The sequence below is a fragment of the Oryzias melastigma genome, linkage group LG14 (genome assembly GCF_002922805.2).
Source record: "Oryzias melastigma strain HK-1 linkage group LG14, ASM292280v2, whole genome shotgun sequence".
NCBI lineage: Eukaryota > Metazoa > Chordata > Actinopteri > Beloniformes > Adrianichthyidae > Oryzias > Oryzias melastigma.
This window is the reverse complement of record NC_050525.1, coordinates 6,029,451-6,048,473: the sequence shown is the minus strand read 5'-3', so window position 1 is coordinate 6,048,473 and position 19,023 is coordinate 6,029,451. Positions and strand designations below refer to the sequence as shown.

The 19,023-nt window shown below is 42.3% G+C and overlaps 3 protein-coding genes across 4 annotated transcripts; 2 read left to right on the top strand and 1 right to left on the bottom strand.

Annotated features, from left to right (window-relative positions):
• The first annotated feature begins 2,170 nt into the window (after window positions 1-2,170).
• Window positions 2,171-6,759, top strand: LOC112138678 (GTPase IMAP family member 9). Its single transcript, XM_024261290.2, has 2 exons — window positions 2,171-2,358; window positions 5,662-6,759. The coding sequence occupies exons 1-2, from the start codon at window positions 2,352-2,354 to the stop codon at window positions 6,513-6,515; spliced, it is 861 nt and encodes a 286-aa protein (XP_024117058.2). The 5' UTR covers window positions 2,171-2,351; the 3' UTR covers window positions 6,516-6,759.
• A 1,214-nt stretch (window positions 6,760-7,973) lies between these two features.
• Window positions 7,974-8,980, top strand: LOC118599659 (GTPase IMAP family member 2-like). Its single transcript, XM_036215314.1, has 2 exons — window positions 7,974-7,992; window positions 8,280-8,980. The coding sequence occupies exons 1-2, from the start codon at window positions 7,974-7,976 to the stop codon at window positions 8,978-8,980; spliced, it is 720 nt and encodes a 239-aa protein (XP_036071207.1).
• A 2,123-nt stretch (window positions 8,981-11,103) lies between these two features.
• Window positions 11,104-17,813, bottom strand: mat2b (methionine adenosyltransferase II, beta). 2 transcript variants are annotated; one of them, XM_024261279.2, is made up of 8 exons: window positions 17,591-17,813; window positions 16,623-16,817; window positions 15,217-15,331; window positions 14,774-14,926; window positions 14,450-14,649; window positions 12,172-12,285; window positions 11,740-11,915; window positions 11,104-11,675 (listed from the first exon to the last, which is right to left on the bottom strand). In XM_024261279.2, exons 1-7 carry the CDS (start codon window positions 17,618-17,620, stop codon window positions 11,742-11,744), a joined length of 981 nt encoding a protein of 326 aa, XP_024117047.1. In that variant the 5' UTR covers window positions 17,621-17,813; the 3' UTR covers window positions 11,104-11,675; window positions 11,740-11,741. The 2 variants fall into 2 exon arrangements, with proteins under 2 accessions (XP_024117047.1, XP_024117046.1); XM_024261278.1 differs by lacking the exon at window positions 17,591-17,813 and adding an exon at window positions 17,161-17,332.
• Between the last annotated feature and the right edge of the window lie 1,210 nt (window positions 17,814-19,023).

Below are 19,023 nucleotides of genomic sequence, written 5' to 3'. Positions count from 1 at the left end.
GTACGCATTTTACTGAGAGTGGGTTGTGACAAAAACGTCTGTTCCCAGTGGAATTTTAATTATATGATGCAGTTTTTAGACAAAATTAAATAAACCTGTGTTGCTTTCTAGGACATAGTTTCTGCAGAGCGACAGGAGTTCATCAGAAACTTACCTCTGAGTGGTGGCCGGGATCCCTTTGTTTATTGCTAGCTTACAGCCCCTTTACAAAGCTAAGCTAACATAAGCATGAACAAAAACGGCGAGCAACACTGAAGCTATCAGCCATACATTTCTGAGCCAAATTGCCAGCTTAGATGAGGAAAACAAAGACGTTCATGGATCTATTTGTCCACAATGGAGCGGAACAGGGAGACTTTGGCCCATTCATCGAAGTGTCTAAGTCACAACGGCATTTTTCATTTTCTTTATGTCTTCCTTCAGGAGAAAAAGGCTGTTGTTCAATGACACTGCGGGAGCTTCAGATCTGTCATGAGGCTTTCTTAACTTGCTCTTCATTTATTGAAGACACAAACTCTTCTTCTTTAGGCTTCTCCTTTTAAGGATCACCACGGCGATGCGTCCGTCTGCATCAGACCTGAAATAATAAGGAAACATGATTTTAAGTTTCAAGTTCCTCGACCTGCTTTAAAGAACACGTTTTCCTTTTGTTGAAGTAAAAGTGTGAAATGCTTAACAGGAAATTTTGAAAAGTTGTACTAATAAAATATTTAACATAATATTTGTAAAGACAAAACTTGATGAGTATGTAATGTGTTGTTAGTGTGTAGGGAGAGGGCCTGAAAGCCATCTAGCCATCTTCTTTTAATATATTTAGGGGCAGAAATTAAATAAGAATTGTTTTCTCTTTACTGCAGTCTGGCGGTAGAAGTTTCAGGAAGTGACGGCGAAGGTTCTAGCCTGATTTTGCGAGGGCCGAAGGTGATGCATTTCACACTTGCTATGTCCAGTTTGTACTTATACAGTCAATGCTCTGGACACACCTGATGTCATGGGGGTATCAGGATGACCCAGAAGCAGGACAAGACAACAAGCCAGAGTGAAGGAACCAAAAGGGTTTGTTTAATTAAAAACAAAACAAAAACACCAGTCTAGGTGGAGGGGGAAAAATCTATAAACACAACAGAATTCAAAACCAGCAAACTAAAGAGACCAGCGCTAAATCAAATGACTGAACAAACACTACACTCCAACACTGAGAGAAGAAACACAACCACTTAAATACACCTCAAACAAATTAACCTAAAGTGCAGGCAGCTGTGTGCCAGTCCATGGAGAGCCAACAGGGAGGGGGCGGAGCCCTCCAGGAAAAGCCACAGCCAACCTGCACAGGAAAAACACCAATGAGGAGAAGAAGAAAACAGAACTGACAGACCTGAAGCAGGTAATCAGTCATGAAATCTGGAAATCCTCCAGCAGCCCTCGAGGGCTGGAGTTCCCCGTATAACCTCTCTGCATGTCACTTCATGACACTGTCTGACTCATTTCCAACACTTCCTGCTGTTTCTGCATCTTCAGGAGAGGAGAACATTTTTAAACAGAGAATTCAGATGTGGGGAAAACGACAAAAGGACAACTTTCTCCTGCAGGAATTCTTAATCTTGACTGTGTTCTAGTGAAGACAAACCAGGAGAAGCTGAAGGAAGCTCCAGACCTCCTTTCCTTGGCCAGTTCTCCAAAAAATCTTTCCCTTTTAAAAAGGGGGTTCAGGAGCCTCAGTGTCCTGTTTCAAGGTCAAGGTGGAGTTGGGGTGGGGGGGGTTCTTGAGAATCTGGCTGCTCCATCAGGCGAGCTCATCTGTGTGTTTTAATCAACATATGTAGTTATGGACAAAATTAGGCTGTGACGTCACCAACAGGAAAGGCCTCACCTCCGGTTCCAACGAAACATTTCAAACGTTCAAGGTGGAGCCAGAGGGCACCACATGCTTTTACTGATGCACGTGATTCACTAATTTAAAGCTTGAATAAGTTGTGATGAAGAAAAAATATCATTTAAAAAATTAAGTTTAGCTAATTAAAAACAGGCACCAGAGCAAGAATGCTTATTCTGACAAACAATACCGCTGTTTATTTTTCAATTGAAGTCTATGGGATTTTGAATTTCTGGGACCAGTGAGTACTTCCTGTTTGGGATGGCGGGGGGGGGAGGGGTCACTCTGTCCAGTTCTCTCTATATACCGTCTATGGTTTTAATGGGAAGGGCAGAGGTTTTTCTAGAATAGAATGTACTCTGCAGTTTTTTTACTGGCTGAGGTTGTGCTGAGGAATGTGAACATATCCCGATTGGGAAGGTAAAAACCGGCATCATGTGAAGCTCCTCACTGATGACAGAGAGGCTCAGCAGGAAACATGGCCCGTAAGTAACCACAACCTTCCTCTGGAGTTTCAGGTTACAGCTGCACATTTGTATACATTTTTTGCTCTTCAACATGTTTGAAACAACATTACAGTGATCTTTTTCATTGTGTTTTTATTTCATCAGGAACTCCCTTAAACTTGTGGGCATAAGAGTGTGACCTTTATTTTGAAAACTATTTTGGTCGAATGGATTCACAATGTTCAATTATTATAAATTCACCTTTTTGATCAGTTTTCTTTGTTGTAGTAAAGCTTCTTATTATGTACTGATATTTTACTGCACATTTATTTGGGGCTTGAACATGTTTATATTTTTAATCAATCTTTTTTTTTTCTACCTTCCACAAACTGAAGGACAGAGTATTGTTCTTGAATTTGTCTGCATGTTTTAGATTGAAGGGATCAAAGATCCTCAAACAGAAACTTGAATTTATGACGGCTGTCAGAAGACGCGTTCCTCCCAGAAACATAGTTCTTCACCGTCTGCTGCCAAGTTTTTCTAAATGAAAGAATGTCGCTGTTGCTGTAGCAGCAGGTGCATGAAGCCACTTGCACCTGTTTGGGGGTTTGTGGTTGGTGGACGGTCGTCGAGAAGATCAGCTGGATCTTAAGGGGAGCACAGTTCTTTGAGGTTCATACAGACACCTCAAGGGCAGTTTGAAGATAGAACGGAGTAGTGTGTGTGGTGTATGTGAAGTATTTGTGAGCATAATGGAAGTACTGATGATGTACTGGGGATGCTGTCATACAGCGACCTTAACAAGGTGTACTGACTGGCTCCTTACTGAACGCACATAAATGCTGCACACAAGGTGTGCATGTGATATGCAGTAGGACGTCCACACAAACTGCCTTCTGATTGTCCAATTTCCTAATTTCTAACAGGCTGCACTGCAAGGCGTGCACACTTATCGCGTGACCAGTAAGGGTATAGAGGGAAGTCGATGTTCTGCCGTGTCACATACATTCTCTGGACTCACCAGCACCTTCTGCCTTGTGAGGCCAGCGGACTGTCTGCCCCACCTAGTCTGTACTTAAAGCGTATTTTTAGCAGATAAAGAGACTAAATGAGTCACAAACTGCCATCAATATAATCAGATAGATGGCAAGAGATTAGCAAATTAGGTCATTTTAAAGTGAAGCGTATTTTATGATGATAGAAAGACCGAAATAACAGGCAGCTGCAGCTACAGTCAGCCTGTGCGGCGCTGGGTGAGAATGTTTCTATAGCTCCCTACCAGCTGTCTGGCAAATTTGAACAGGAAACTCTAAAATTCGCTGCTTTTTTTAACAAATAAAAGTTGAAAAACCTCACAAATAAGGTAATCATAAAAAAACTTTTATTTTTAATTTTAAAGTCCCCTGACTGCACGTCTCCGCCCATGCGTCACTTTTTGACGTTTTGGGTGTCCCCATTGTCGTTTTTCAATGCACTGACTGTTCCCATTAAATTTTGGGTCCCCAACCTCCAGGCCGTGAACGAGAACCATTCCAGTACCACGACCCATAGTGCACCGCTACCCAAATTGAGTCAGAATCGATTCGATTCCAATTTTTTCTATTCTTTTGATTCTTCAAATCAATTACATTTTGAGTTTACACATTTATCCACATTTGTTTAGAAATACATTAATAATCTACTATATGATTTGAATATATTTATATTAATCTCATCCATACTACATACTGTAAATGTATCAGTGAAATAATGAGATTGTTAATATCATCCAGTGTTACATGGATTCTCTAAAGGAGAAGTTCTAACTAAAATGTTCAGATCATTAACATTGGAAACATTGTTCTGCTTCTCCTGGAGGACGTTTCAGTTTGCCACTAGGTGGCGATCACACTATAGAAGTACACTTTATTCCAGAAGAAGACAGTATAAGGAAAAAAACAATCTTTTAGATCACAAATAGTTACCTTTAAAAATATTTCCTTACAAGAGTTTGGAAAATTCCTGCCTATGAGTTTATGAAGACGATCATTTAGTCAGAAAAATGTGTTTAGGTCGACCGAGCGATAGCATTAGCCGTCCTATGGGAAATTCCATCAAACGTTAGCATCATGCTAGCGGACTTTAGCTTTATGTGCTATATCAATTTGTATCTTTTATGAATTGATTATTGATCTATGATCTTAAATCGGTTATTGTCCCCTTTATGAACAAAATATTTAATAACTTTAAAAAATAAATAAATAAATAAAGCACCATCAATTTGACTGGGTAAAAGCAGCATGTATTTGAGATACAGGTACAGTGCTAAATCTTATCAAAAAGTAAAAAAAAGTTTTAAAAAGTTTTTTTTTTTTTTTTTAAGTTGATTTAGGGTTTGGTTACCCTTTCAATATAATTATTTTTACCATTTTATAACAATGACAGACGTGTTAATATTCAGTTAGAGATTTCTCTGTCATCCCCTAAAAAAAAGTGAAAAAACTGACCCAGTCTTAAGACATATAGCGATACATGTTGTATTGTGAGACATGTATCGTATCATGAGACTTCTCACTAATCCACAGCATCCATACAACTCGCCTGTGTCTTCCCCCTTTCTTAACCTACTGTGTTATGTAAGTGTTCACCACAACCTGTTTCCCCCAGTTGGCCTGTAGAAAACAAATGTCAGGAACATTTTTTCGACCTTGTTTTGTAATGCAGTTCAGCTGTGTGCCCCATACAGGTGTGCCCGTTTTGTCCTCGCAGACAGCCTGTCAAATCTTAACCGCTGGCATCCAGAGCATTTCTATACTGAAGACCTGAGAGAATCTCAAACACTCCAAGATTCAGACAAACCTACACATGTTTGAGAAAACAGGAGAGACGTGAGAGCAAACAGCTGCTGTGTCGAAAAGGTCCAGATTACTGCATTGGAACAGGTCCAAGTGGAAAAGGTGCACCTGCTGAACCTCAGAAATTCTCACTTTAACGTGATTCCCTGATCAAAAGTATTGACTAAGACATGTATGAGATTGTAAGGTAACATTAAGTACTGTTTACTGCATGCTGAGTCGTCAGCTCTGATTCCCACATACTGTACACAAATGATGCTCAGAAGAGGAAACTCTTGAGGAAAAGTTAACGTTTTTCCTCCTGAAGGTCAAAGGTCGCAGGTTCCAGTGGCCGACAGCGTCACGTTCAAGAGTTAAACCCTCCTGGTTTGACCAAAGTTAGTTTTCAACCAAGTTGCTGAATCCTGTGCTCCCCTGATTTAACCAGCAGATTTTGAGACATGTTGAGTTTTCAAGCCGAACTGTGCAGTCTGTGAACGACACTTATATCTGTGGCCTTCTCCAACAGAGGCGGAGGAGCCCCACCTCAGGATTGTGCTGGTTGGAAAAACCGGAGTTGGGAAGAGTGCAGCAGCAAACACTCTTTTAAAGAAGAAGCTCTTTCACTCTAAGCTGTCCTCGTCCTCGCTGACCAGCGAGTGTCAGAAGGAAACCACCGAGTACGGAGGCCAGACCCTGGCCGTGGTGGACACGCCGGGCCTGTTCGACACCAGCAGAACTGAGGAGGACGTGAGGAAGGAGATCGCCAAGTGCATGTCCTTTGCCTCCCCGGGCCCTCACGTGTTCCTGGTGGTGCTGCAGCCGGGCAGATTCACCAAAGAGGAGCAACAAACTGTGAAGATAATCCAGAACATGTTTGGAGAGAAAGCAGCATTCTACACCATGGCTCTGTTCACTCACGGAGATGATTTGGAGGACGAGGAAACCACAATCGATCAGATCATCAATGAAAACCCTGTGCTCAGTGTGTTTGTCAGTCAGTGCCAGGGAGGCTATCACGTGTTCAACAACAAAAAAAAGGACGACCTGCAAGTAGCAGAGCTGCTGAAGAAGATCAACACAATGGTTCAAAGGAACGGAGGAAGCTACTTCTCCAACGAGATGTTCAAAGAGGCGGAGAAATCCATCCTACAGGAAATGGAGCGGCTTCAGAAGGAAAACCCAGGTATGAGCCACAAAGAGGCCAGAGAAACTGCAGAGAAGAGCAACTCCTTCACCAAGGCTGTGCGGCAAGGCGCCGCCATCGGAGCGGTGGCTGGCTTCCTGGGGGGTCCACTGGGGTCTGCTGTGGGAGCCGCTTTCGGGGCCTTGTTTGGGGCCATATCTGGGTCAGTGAAGAAGAATGACTGCACCATTCAGTGACGAAGGGCGCCAGCTGCTGGTGTGAATCTGATTTGACTGTGGGGGGTCTTTTAAAATCATTGCTTCTTCTTCCTCATGAATGTGTAAAGAGCCGTCCTTCTAGATCGTGTGTCAAAGTCAAGGCCCAGGGACCGGATCCATCCATCCGGGTGATTCCATCCGGCCCTCCAGATCATTTTATTTTATTGCTATTAATGGCTGGATGTTATCTTGCTCTTATTTATAACTTGTATAATTTTGACGAAATGTGTTCTTAAGGGGAGTAAAATATTGAAAGTTATTTAAGGTTTAAGTTGATTTATTCTGGAATAATATTCCTGCCTTTTTATTATTTACAATTATGTTAAAAAGTTATAGTTTTAAAATTTTTAAAAATTGTCACTCTGTTAGCTTTTTGGACTATTTTGGCATTTAATTGAATTTTTTTGAGCTATTTTGTAGTTTAGCTAACATTTCAGCTACATGCTAGCTGTTTTGGCTGAAATGTTTTTTTAGGCTAATTTGTCATTTAGCTAATATTTTAGCGGGCTATCAATTTCAGCATCTTCATCTATCAGCACTAACATCTTCAACGTCCGAATTCCTCTTACAGCATTCACACTAGCATTATTGCAGATAGTGCTTTATATCTAGTTCATAATTATGCTAAAAAGTTACGGTTTTAGAGTTTTAAAAATTAAGTTCTAGTGTGTTCAATAAATGTTTGTCCTGTTCGTCCTAAGGTGTGTTTTGGATTTTGGCCCCCTGTGCGATTGACTTTGACACCCCTGCTCTAGATGTGTGATTCTCCATCTGTCTGTGCTTCTGTGATAAGAAAAAAATAAATCATTTGGGGGCGGGGCATTTCTCTGGAGGTGTTACCAATGTTCTGCTGAGCAGGCTCATCTTGATCTTTGTTTTTTTTTTTTTTCCGGTTCTGGGTCTAATAACCTGAGTCTGTGCTGGAAAGATAGATGTGTCTGATCTTAAATTACAAACTGAATAATGATTACACACATGAAGGTCGAGCTGGAGTGGGATTATATAAGTTCACTTCCTCCCGTTCCCTTTCAGGCAATCTCTTGAAGGGGCCCCACCATGAAAATTCTACTTTTTTAGGTTTTAAATGCATTTTACTGTTCATTCCTCACTATAAAGAACCCCAAAGCTGTATTTGATCTGTTCATGCATTAAAGAGTAATCCTCTAAAAACCTGCAGTCTGCAGCAGCCCCTCCCATACCCACGAAAACAAGCGAGTGGAAACGTTCTGACGTAAGATCAATGCCAACCGCTCCCTCCAGGAAGAGTCTGCTCCGAAAGCTCTGCCCCCAGACTATCACAACCTTCAATTTATCCCCTTATCCAGTGATGATCAGCAAAAAAACTTTGATTTTAGATGCAGAATACTGTATATCCTAGTTGTGTCCCATCTTCAATAAATTCCAGCTCAAACAGGGGTTTGTTATTTTAAGAAAATCATGGGAGGGTCTCTTCAATGTTTGGTTATCCTATTTGACATGTATTTATGGATGTAAACTGATTGATTGCATTGCACATTCATTATATTTTTTTTCTTAATGGCCTGAAATAAACTGTTTCTGATCCACTTCTAATTCTAATCTAATTATTTCTTCTTAGCTTTCATCCACCAGCTGTAGTCTGTGCTTGCTTGCTCCAAATAAAGTCTTTATCAAAGCCTTCGTTTCATTTGGACATTCTTCCTGCAAACACAGAAATGACCTGATGGCCTCCAGAGCTCCTCTCACAACCTGTGTCATTTACAGGCTCAGACCTGAGGGTGGTGCTGGTGGGTCAAGAGAAGGTGGGGAAGAGCTCAGCCGGGAACACCATCCTGGAGAAGACGGAGTTTGAGTGTCAGCTCAGCTCCATGCCTCGGACTCTATCGAGTAGGAAGGCTGAAGGTCAGGTTTTTGGCCGGCGGGTCACTGTGGTGGACACGCCCGGACTCTTCTCCACCCAGCTGTCTACAGGACAGGTGAATGCAGAACTTCGAAAAGCCGTGCGGAAGAGCGCTCCAGGTCCCCACGTCTTCCTGCTCACCCTGCAGCTGGGAAGGTTCACCAAGCAGGAGCAGACCAGCATGGACACGCTGAAGAACATGCTGGGCCCCAAAGTCTGCCAGCACACCATGGTGCTGTTCACCTACGGAGACCGGCTGGAAGACACGGACATAAAGCAGTTCATCAGAGAGGACGCCAACCTGCAGGAGGTGCTGAGGAGCTGCAGCGGCCAGTTCCATGTGTTCAACAACAAGAGGATGGGAGACAGGAGGCAGGTCGAGGAGCTGCTGGAAAAAATCGACTCCATCTCACAGGAGGGCAGCTCCTTCTATGAGATGGAGTCCAGGCTGGCCTGCATGTCCAGACGCTGCAGGATCATGCGCCAAGAATTCCTGCAGGCTTTAGGACACTTCTTCAGCATTATGAGACGGGGAGAAATCCAAGGAAGAGAGCGGCAGCAGTGAGATCAGAAGAAACCAGAGTGGGAGTAAAGGAAGAACAAAGAAAAAGAAAATGGCAAAAAAAGATAAAAAGGAACGGATAAATGAATGATGGGAAGAGGTGAAAGTCTGTTCATCCATAGAACCAGCGCCTCATCATTCAGATCCAGACTCCAACTCCGACGGAAACTCCTCTTCAGTGCATCCAACATGGAGGAACATTAAAACAAACAAAAACAGACTATCCAGATGCTTTTTTTTCCATTAAATTGAAATAAATAAAAACTGAAATCTGTGAGACAAACAAGTTCACATAGGCTCGTGTTCCAGGAGGAACCAGTCCTGAATCCTGAGGACGTGCTGGTTGAAACCATCAGCATGGTGACTTCACAGCTTCGGGAAGGAGGAGTTCTGAAACAGGACGTTTGGCCATAGAGGCGCATTCACTCCAAACACGATTCACATGGTGGAGGCGGACAGTTTCAATGTTAAGTCAATGAAACAGACACGACACGAGGCGATCTGAAGTCCTAAGGCGCGATTTGAGCAACAAGGTGTGATTTTGGCTGCGCAGTTAGAATTTAAAGATCTGCGGTGGATGTCACTTGCTCAATAAGCAGGCAGACAGGCAGCCGCTTCGGGTGCAGAGGCTGTCACCTTGGGGTTCATCGAAACATAAAAAATAAGAAAAAGGTCTCCAAATTTTATCTTTTCTCCCTCGAGACAGTGATCCTTCAAGCTCAGCCACAGAGTCACAGTAACACAGTGAAAGCGGCTGTCATACAGACACAGCCCTGTACCGGGAAAATCTTGATTACTGATGTTTTTGTAGAACTCTTTACAATAAATAAACCTGATATCTCAACATAATCTGTCTTCATACATTCTAAGTGAGAAACCAATAGACACCATTCTTTATAGCGATAATCCTAAAAAAAATTAGCTGGTAGCTCCTCCCACATGCAGCCACGGCGTCAAACTCAGGAACACATTTTTTGACAGGCGACGGCCAGCAAATTTGTCATGCGACAAAAGTTGGGCGGGGCACTCAAATTTGGCACACAAATTGCATTTGGTGTGAATGCACCTTTTAAGGGTAACAAAGTTGGAGGCTGACTCCACCCACAACCGAAATGTGAAAATCCAGTCAGAGGGGTGGGGCTGGGGAACAGGATTGTTATAATCACTGGAGCTCCAGATCATGACGAGGGACTTACATGGTTTGACCAATCACAAAACTCAACTGCAATACCTCGATTCAACCTGTAGGGGGCAGCACACCGATGGTTTTTGACTACATTTTCAAGCAGGCCCAGCCTTGGACTGCATGGACCTTAGGCAAAGAAAAGAATTAGGCGTCCCCTGCATGCTCTTTGATTCGTATGCCCCAGCTGAGGCTAGAATCAAGTTACTCTGCATTTGCAGCTGTACATGCTAGCTGACTGTGCCACCATTCAGCCGACACTTAACAGGGAAGTAGGGGGATTTCAAAACACTAGATTGGCAGTTTATCTTTTTTTGATCAAAATTCAGGGGGGAAGGGGGATTTCTAACCAATTTTATTTGAGCCAGTGTTTCCCACTCTTCCTGTTTAAACCTTAAGGTTTTGAAGAAGCAGCAATAGCGGCAACACTGCGAGCTCCTCTTCTCCCCAGAACCACAGCGACATGAAGGGAGGGGCGCTGCACTGCAGTTACATTAAATATTTGAGATATTTTGCTTTTTTAATTGTTACATTTTTCATTTTTACATTACATGAGTCACAGTTCAATAAAAAAGGAATATACAATAATTATTGACACCCCCATCCAGCAGATGGTCCCCAAGGCGGCTGCCTAGATCGCCAATGCCCAGGACAGGCCCCGTTTTCAAGAATTAACCGTTCAACACTGGCTCGTGCCGCTTTTCACCTTTACAATGTATGCTGATCGTGTTAATGGTTGAAAAGTTACAGCATTTTGAGGGTTTTATATTTAAGCCTCACCTGTAACGCGTCAGGTGTTAAAGGGTTAAGGAAGTTTATTTTAATGTCAAAAATTTGGCAATGACCAACAGATAGCCCTTTTAACGCACCATTTATAGAGGTTAACAGTAAAAAAAAGTTGATTTAGGGTTTGATCACTCTTTAAACACATTCACAGACACAGTCAGTGCTTTAAAGCTTTATTGGTTCAGAAGTTATGATCCAAATCTCCCTTCCTGCCACTAGGTGGTTGCCAAACAGATAAACAAAAATACTAAACACAAACAAAGCAAATTCTAATCTGCGAATGTGCTGCATTCAGGCTCCCACAGAAACACAATTAGCAGTCAGACTAAACTCCAAACAAGAGCTTTGGCTCCCTCTAGTGGACATAGTGATTACAGTGATTACTTCTACAGCTCAGTTGAGTTCTTTAAGTTCATCCCAAAGGTCCTCCTCTTCTTCAGAGGAGATGGAAGGATTAAGATGATCGCCTACTTTAAAGTGAAGGAACTTCAACGTAAAGAAGAACAGACTCAACCTTATTTCAAAACAAAACCAAAGGTTTGTGTCGGTCATGTTGTCTGCAGGGCTTCTGTTCTTCACAGCTTCTGGACCTTCATTCTAATCAGGAGCTTTAATACAAGTCTCCCAAACAAGTTTGAGTGCTCAGAATTTCTGCAGACAAGAACCCAACCCCGGCCAGAACCCCAGTCCGGTTCTGCTCCCTGAACTTCTCTCCTGTTAGCCTTCAACCTGCAGAAGAAAAACTTGTAAATACCAAGTTTGTGTTTTCATCAGAGGCATGAACGCGTCTCACCTTCAGTGGAAGACGGTTTGCCTCCAGCGTTTGTCGGCGGTGAACGGCCACAGGCAGTCGGCGATGGCGGTGGAGAACGGCTGCGGCTCCACGCTCAGGTTCAGAAGCTCCAGGCGGGAGCAGTTCAGCTGGCTGTTGATTGGACGAGCTGCTGCCGCCGCCGGCTGTTCCGTCAGCTGTGCAGGAAACAAAATGTAACTGAAGCCTGAGGCCCAAAGACTCTTTTCATGTTGGTCTGCTTGCAGTGTGGGTTCAGATCTTCCCAGTGTGGAGTGCTTCAGCTTCAGCTCTACATCTGAGGAGCTTCAGCACTGAAGTACTGAATACTTCACAGTTTCAGGTCTGCTCACCCAAAGCAGCTTCAAGGTGTTACAGACCACAGAATATAGGTCCACAGAGAAGCACTAAAAATGGGCCTGACAGAACACTCACAGGTACGAGGTGGTTAGACGGCAGGTTGAAGGCCTGCGCCATGGCAACGGCCATCTCATACTTGGTCATCTGCTCTTTACCAGAGAAATGGAAGATTCCTCTGATGGATGGATCCTGCAGACAGATGGGTAGAGGGTGAGACAGGCAGAGAGTAAGACAGCGAGACAGTGAGCTATGCAAAACTCAGCAGCCAGAATCATCACTCTGAGGCGTTGTTCTCAGGTTCACCTCTAGAGGGCGTGGCCATTTTTTGAGTATTAAAAAGGATAAGTTGAAAACTAAAGTAAACAGAGTAGAAAAAGGACAATGTTTCAAAGCAGTTCAGTTTATAAGTTCAAGTGAGCCAGTTTTCTGTTTTAGTAGAGGATAAATCTGTTTGTTAATTGGTGTGGGCATTTTCTGTTAACTTTATAAGTGAATCTAGTTTTTGTTGGAACGTTATACGATGCTAGATTTAGCCTGTTGCTATAATGCAGTATCATATGACTGCATTTTGGTTACTCATTATATTGCTTGTTTTCCATTTTCTCTTTATTCTGCTGTAGAGCCACACATGCATAAAACCAAAGACTCTCAGAGAGAAATGTTTATAGAGAACAGTTGATGTACAATTCAGAGGGATAAGAAGATAAAGTCATGACTGAGGATCATACATAGGCACTCTGCGATTACCAACATATAAGACATAGAAGTCTTAAAGACGAGCTCCATTATCACACACTGGATTACATAAAAACTACTAGGGCTGTAACGAGTATCCGGGTGCTCGGGTATTCGTGATCTGCTCCCGAAATTTCGGGTACGGATATTTGCGACGTCCTTTATCGCTGATTCGCGATCTTTATAGATGTAGTAAATTGTAGTAAAATATGATCATAATATCATCTGTAGACAATGTATGGTTGCTCTGAAATGCAGATTATGTTGGATTTTAAGTTTATGAACTAAAACAAAGCTGAAAGAGCCGCGGTACTGCTACCAGAAGTAAACACATCTTTGTGACGGTGAAGCTTCCGGTTTTCAAAGTAAAACTAGCGAGAGCTTTTTTCTGTTCAGAAACTGAGACTGAAGTTCCGCTCACAGACATAACTTCTGAAAAAAAGAATTAGTTTTAACATCGGAGCTTTAGCTCCAGTGTTTACATTTTTTTGGTTATGGTAACTTTTCAACATTTGACGTAATTAACGGAACTCCAGCGGATTCTGAAGAAACAGCCTCGCGCTGCTGAAAGGAGATGTAATCAACGTGAATCAGCTGATTCTGCTGTGAAAAAAACCTAAAATCTTTTTTTATACGGACTCTGCACCAATATGTGATGATTAGAACGTCAAATATTGGAGAACTTTGAGGATAGAAAACTGTGGAGAACATTTTCAGGTTTTGTTGTTAAATGATCCAAAACAGCAGTGATTTTTATCATTTTATGTTGTTTTACTGCTGAACCAGAAGATTGACGAAAAAACAGAAAATTTTAAAATGACAAACAAAAATCGTTTTGTTAATTCTGATCTCCGGTTCTGAATAAAGGTATAAATGATGGTGATTTGATTTAAGTAATTCAAATTTTCATCTATCCAGTAAATAGACACACATGGCAATAAACATTATAATAAAAAGTAAGAATCGTGGTTCGATTTGTGAATCGTTGAGCTTGATCCCTGAATTGGATCGTCACCTAAGCAATGATCCACAGCCCTACAAACTACTTCTGATTCATCCACAGTCTTGCCCCTCCTTTACCAGTCGGACCGTGTTCATGTCTCCACCCTCAGATCCTCCTCGTCCCTTCAACTAGTTGTCTCCACTGCTCGCCTCATCACTATGGGGGGCAAAGCATTCAGCTGCTCTGCCCCCCAGCTCTGAAACTCATTACCCCTGACCTCCAGAACATCGGCTCTCCCACAATTCTCCAAGAACCTAAGAAGTCATCTTTTCCAACTTCCAAATAACTTGACTGTCTTGGCCTGTTTTATTAATGCATATTTTACTGTGAATTTTAATGCTACAAATACATACATACATGATGTACGTATGTATGTATTTTAATGCTGTATTATTTTTTGTTTTTACTGCCAGTATTTTATGTATGGTGAACTTGGGCTCCAAGAAAAGCGCCAAACAAATAAAAATGTATTATTATTATGCAAAGAGAGAGATGCAGAGTGTGAGACAAGACACAGAGAAAGTTAGGCACAGAGTAATGTGAGCAGACTGAGACAGGCAGAGGCTGATTCAGGGAAAGCACCGCAGCTGCCTCACCTGTCTGCCTCTCTCTCACCTGTCTGCCTCTCTCGGCCAGCTTCCTGCAGACGGTGGCGACGTCCCGCGCGTCGGTGGGGAACCTCTGCAGGCAGTGGTCCAGCGCGCTGCAGTGGTCCTCGGCCGCCTCCTCCACCTTCAGCCACAGCGCCGTCACTGCGCTCTCCGCCACCGACTCCACCTCCCCGAACAGAACGGGAACGCGCAGGATGACAGCGCCTGAGCGGCAGAGCGAGGAATCAGCTTTAGCTCCGTTCAAAGGTCACAGAAACTCCGAGCGGCGGGTCAGAACCAGCAGACTCGGATCAGAACAGGAACAGTAACATCAGCTGGGCACCTGTACCTGGGCAGTGCCTCAGCGACTCCCTCTCCCCCTCCAGCTTACTGCGTCCGTACAAGTTCACCGGATTCGGACAGTCGTCTTCGCCGTATGGAGGACTCCGGCCGTCAAACACGTAATCGGTGCTGATGTAGATGAAGAACGCTCCACAAACAGCTGCAGGGCCATAATCACCGTTGTCATGGAAACAAGATGATAAATATCTTAGTAGTTCAGTTGCATAATGGAACCTATGTTTCATTGGACAAAAGGGGCGTGTCGCTCTTTACTATGGAGGATGCTAAGAAGATGTTTTGTGTTGCTATGGAAACAGACATTCAACTTAACAATAAATACACGGATTAAGAGAATAATTTAAACTTAAATGAATCAAACGAAAAGACTGAAATGTTTACAAACACATCATGTTTGATCACAGGTTTGAAAAACAACAATCCCAGACGGACCTGCCTCTTTAGCCAGCGTGCCCGTGGCGTGCACGTTCAGATGAACAGCAGCTTCAGTGTGTCTTTCCATGACGTCCGGACGCCGCTCTGCAGCACAGTGCACGATCACATCAGGCTGACACAAACACACAAACATACACAAACACATGAAAACACATCGCAATCGCCACAAACAATCAACAAAATACTGAACAAATCCCTACGTTTCTCTAGAGTACACGTTATGTAGTACTTCAGATCTCAAAATATGTGCGTTGTGGCGGAATACACCAACGCAACATGAACTGTAGCATTGTACTCCCACATATTGCAAGCTCTGTAGTACTCTATACCCCTACAGTGCATACTTTGTAGTACTAAATCCTCCCACAGTACATGATCTTTGGTACTCTATTCTCAAACTAATAACTACTTTAAACTCCAACTGTACACACTCTGTAAAACACCATGCTCCTAGTTCACACTGTAGTACGTTATACTAGAACACTACACACTCAAACTACATTCATTCACCAAATGTGTAGTATTCTGTACTCCTACAGCACTCACTCTAGGTCACATGTGTTAAAGTCAAGGCCCGGGGGCCGGATCCGGCCCTCCAGATCATTTGATTTTATTTTATTAATGACCCCATGTTATCTTGTGCTTATTTCTAACTTGTAGAATTTTGACAAAATATATTTTCATGAGAGTAAAAAATTGAAAGTTATTTAAGGTTTAAGTTGATTTATTCTGGAATAATATTCCTGCCTTTTTATTTTTCATAATTATGTTAAAAAGTTCTAAAATAAATTAGCATTCTGCTATATTTGGACTATTTAGGAATTTACTAAGATTTTTTAGGCTATTTTTGAGTTTAGCTAATATTTCAAAGCTACATGCTAGCTGTTTTGGCTAATTTAGGCTATTTGGACGTTTTTCAGGCTATTTTTGGATATAGGCTAACATTCACATGTTTCTGTTAATTTCAGCTTTTTTCAGATTTTTACTCTGTTTTGAGGTTACATGCTAGCTGTTTTGGCTGACATTTTTTTTTTACTTACTTTAGTTTTTGAGGCTGATTTGGCATTTAGCGAATTTTTCAGCTGGCTATTAACTTCAGCATTTTCAGCAATTAGCTTCAGTGATTTCAGCACTTTCAGCTATCAATTTCATCATCTTTAGCGGGCAAATTCAGCTTACAACACCAGCATTGTCACAGGTAATGAACGGAATTTAACGTTTTAAAATGTTTGTTTTAGAGTGTTCAAAGTGTTTTGGATTTTGGCCCCATGTAAGGTTGAGTTTGACACCCCTGCTCTAGGTACTCTAGACACCACTGGTACATACTTTGGACACTGTTTCTGCTTTGCCGTATTCTCTACTCCTAGCCGTTTACTGCAGTACTTTGCCGTCCTGTGTAGTACCTTGTGCTCGTGCAGCAGCCTTTTGACGGCGTCCTCGTCGGTCATATCACAGCGCAGGAAGCGTGGCTGTGCTCGTCTGTATCCGGTGCCGATGACATTCCAGCCGTTGTTCTGGAACTCTTTGCAGACAGCTCGACCCAGAAGACCCGTTGCCCCGGTAACGAGAACCTTCACACCCTGGACCAGCTCTTCCTCCTGGATAACCACCAGAGATGAAAAATTCAGGATTTCTGCAAGCAAACATCTGATCTACAGCTAGAACAAAGAGACAAGAGAAGCTATGGTGTCCTCTGTAACTGCAGAAGCCTCATAGACAGTTGTGATGACGTCATGACAGTGACAGGTGGAGGTGGGCCTCATCCTGCAGATTTGAAAACAGACTGACAGCAGGTCAGTCTGGATACAGGCAGAGCAGCTGAGGGCGCCACCGCCTGGACTGATCGGTTTTCAGCTCTGTTTGAAATGATACAGTTCGCAGCAGACAGTGACTATGTTTGTCTCTGCTGGGAAGATTCACACGGACGTGAACGAGACAGACCTGAACGAGCTGCACGCGCCCCGGGCTAAACACGATCCTCATTTCTGCGCCTGCGTGGCTCATTTTCAGGCTTTAAAGTGATCCTGCGTCGTCCTCGCTTGTCTGGACTGGGTTTGTGATATGCGTACTTTCTTAACCAACTGCTTCCGCTTCCGGTCTGATCAGCTGGTAAAACCGTCAGGTGACTCTAACAAAGATGCTAAAGGTTAGCATACGGCTAGCGACCTTTCGAACATGTCTCCGAACCAGAACAGAATACAAATAAACGAGTCTATGTTCTGTTCTGATACTCAAATTCTGCTCAAGCATGCGCAGAGCTGACCCGAATGATGATTTAATCGGCAGTAAAGAAAATGAAGTGGCTGATCCGAGATCACTTTTTACGGTTTCACTTTTCACCACAAACCTCAAACAAAAAACAAGATTTTACCTCCGGATTTGCGAAGGGAAAGCCAGGCATTTGATCCTCCGCAGTTTGGAAACCAAGACCGACTAAGTACACACCGAAGTCTAATAATTACAACACAAATTTCAGTAAATCAATTGTTGAATCAGACGGCATTTTCTTCTTCTTCTTTTGCGCGCTCGGTCGTCTAGGTCAAAGAAAGTAGCAGCATCGCCATCAGCTGGACAACCAGCGGAACTGCAGTCAGGCCGCAACCGATACCTCTCAATGACAGACAGCCAGAGATGGGTTTTATTTATTTGTTTTCCAAAATAAAATACAGTGTAGGATACATACCTGAACATTTTTCTTTCAAACAATAAAACGGTTTAACAATATATTATAACAAAATATTCAACCCAATATAAACAATGAAGTGAAATAAAAAAGTAAACCACGGTTGAAATTAAAAAGGGGTCTACAACTGAGAAATAGAACATTTAAAAACTTTAAAGAGTCTAAAATGTTTTTTTTAATTGAAATGAACAGAGGTGTATTTTTTTTTTTTTTTTAACAAATTTAAACTCTTGGATATAATTTCAAATGTCTTAGTGAGGTCTCTTGTTCTTTTAAACGTTTTCAGCTAGTTCGAAATGCAGCAGTAAGATTGTTAGCAGGAACTAGCAGAAGAGAACACATCACTCCTGTGTTAGCTTCTCTCCACGGACTCCCAGATGAATCCAGGATCAAGTTCAAAATCCTCCTGTTAACCTATAAGGCTCTAGAATATAGAGAAATAACATCCAGGAATTTGAACGCAAAAATATGATTGGCTGAGAAGAATAGGCTATTGGTTTAGAGTGAAGGCTTTAATGATGAGTGGCATGCAGAGTGAGTGATGTAAGAATCAACCTTATCTGAAAGTAACGTAGACCTTTTTAAATGTTGCCAAAGCTTCACTTAACAGTCTGGAAAGAGTGAATGAAAGTATTGGACTTCATAGGAAGTCCATAGGAAGTCTTGTTCTTTGCTGTAACAGGTAACTCCTTTGACATTTAGTGCACAGAAGTTCCATACATCTAATTTATCCATTGGGGGAGCAGTTCCTGCCAACACAACCATAATTACCATCCTGACCTCCCACAGAGAGATGGCCTATTGTTGCTTTCTTAAACCAATATCAATGTTTAAATCAATGTCATGTTCCTTGAGACTTTATTTAGCAAGCATGCAGATGACATCCTCCAGCAGGACCTTTTGAAGGACTTTTAAAGTTAAAAGATGGACATGTCATTTTGAGAATCTTTTATTTCGATTGATTGATATGATGTAATCATAATCTGTGTTTTTTTTTCTTGTTTGCAAAAACTGAGACTTAAATGGTAATTTATGCAAATTAATCGAATTTTCTGAAATCTTGCCTTTGTGGGTTTTATGAGCTGGAATCTCAATTTATGCAAAAAAAAGAAAAACATTTA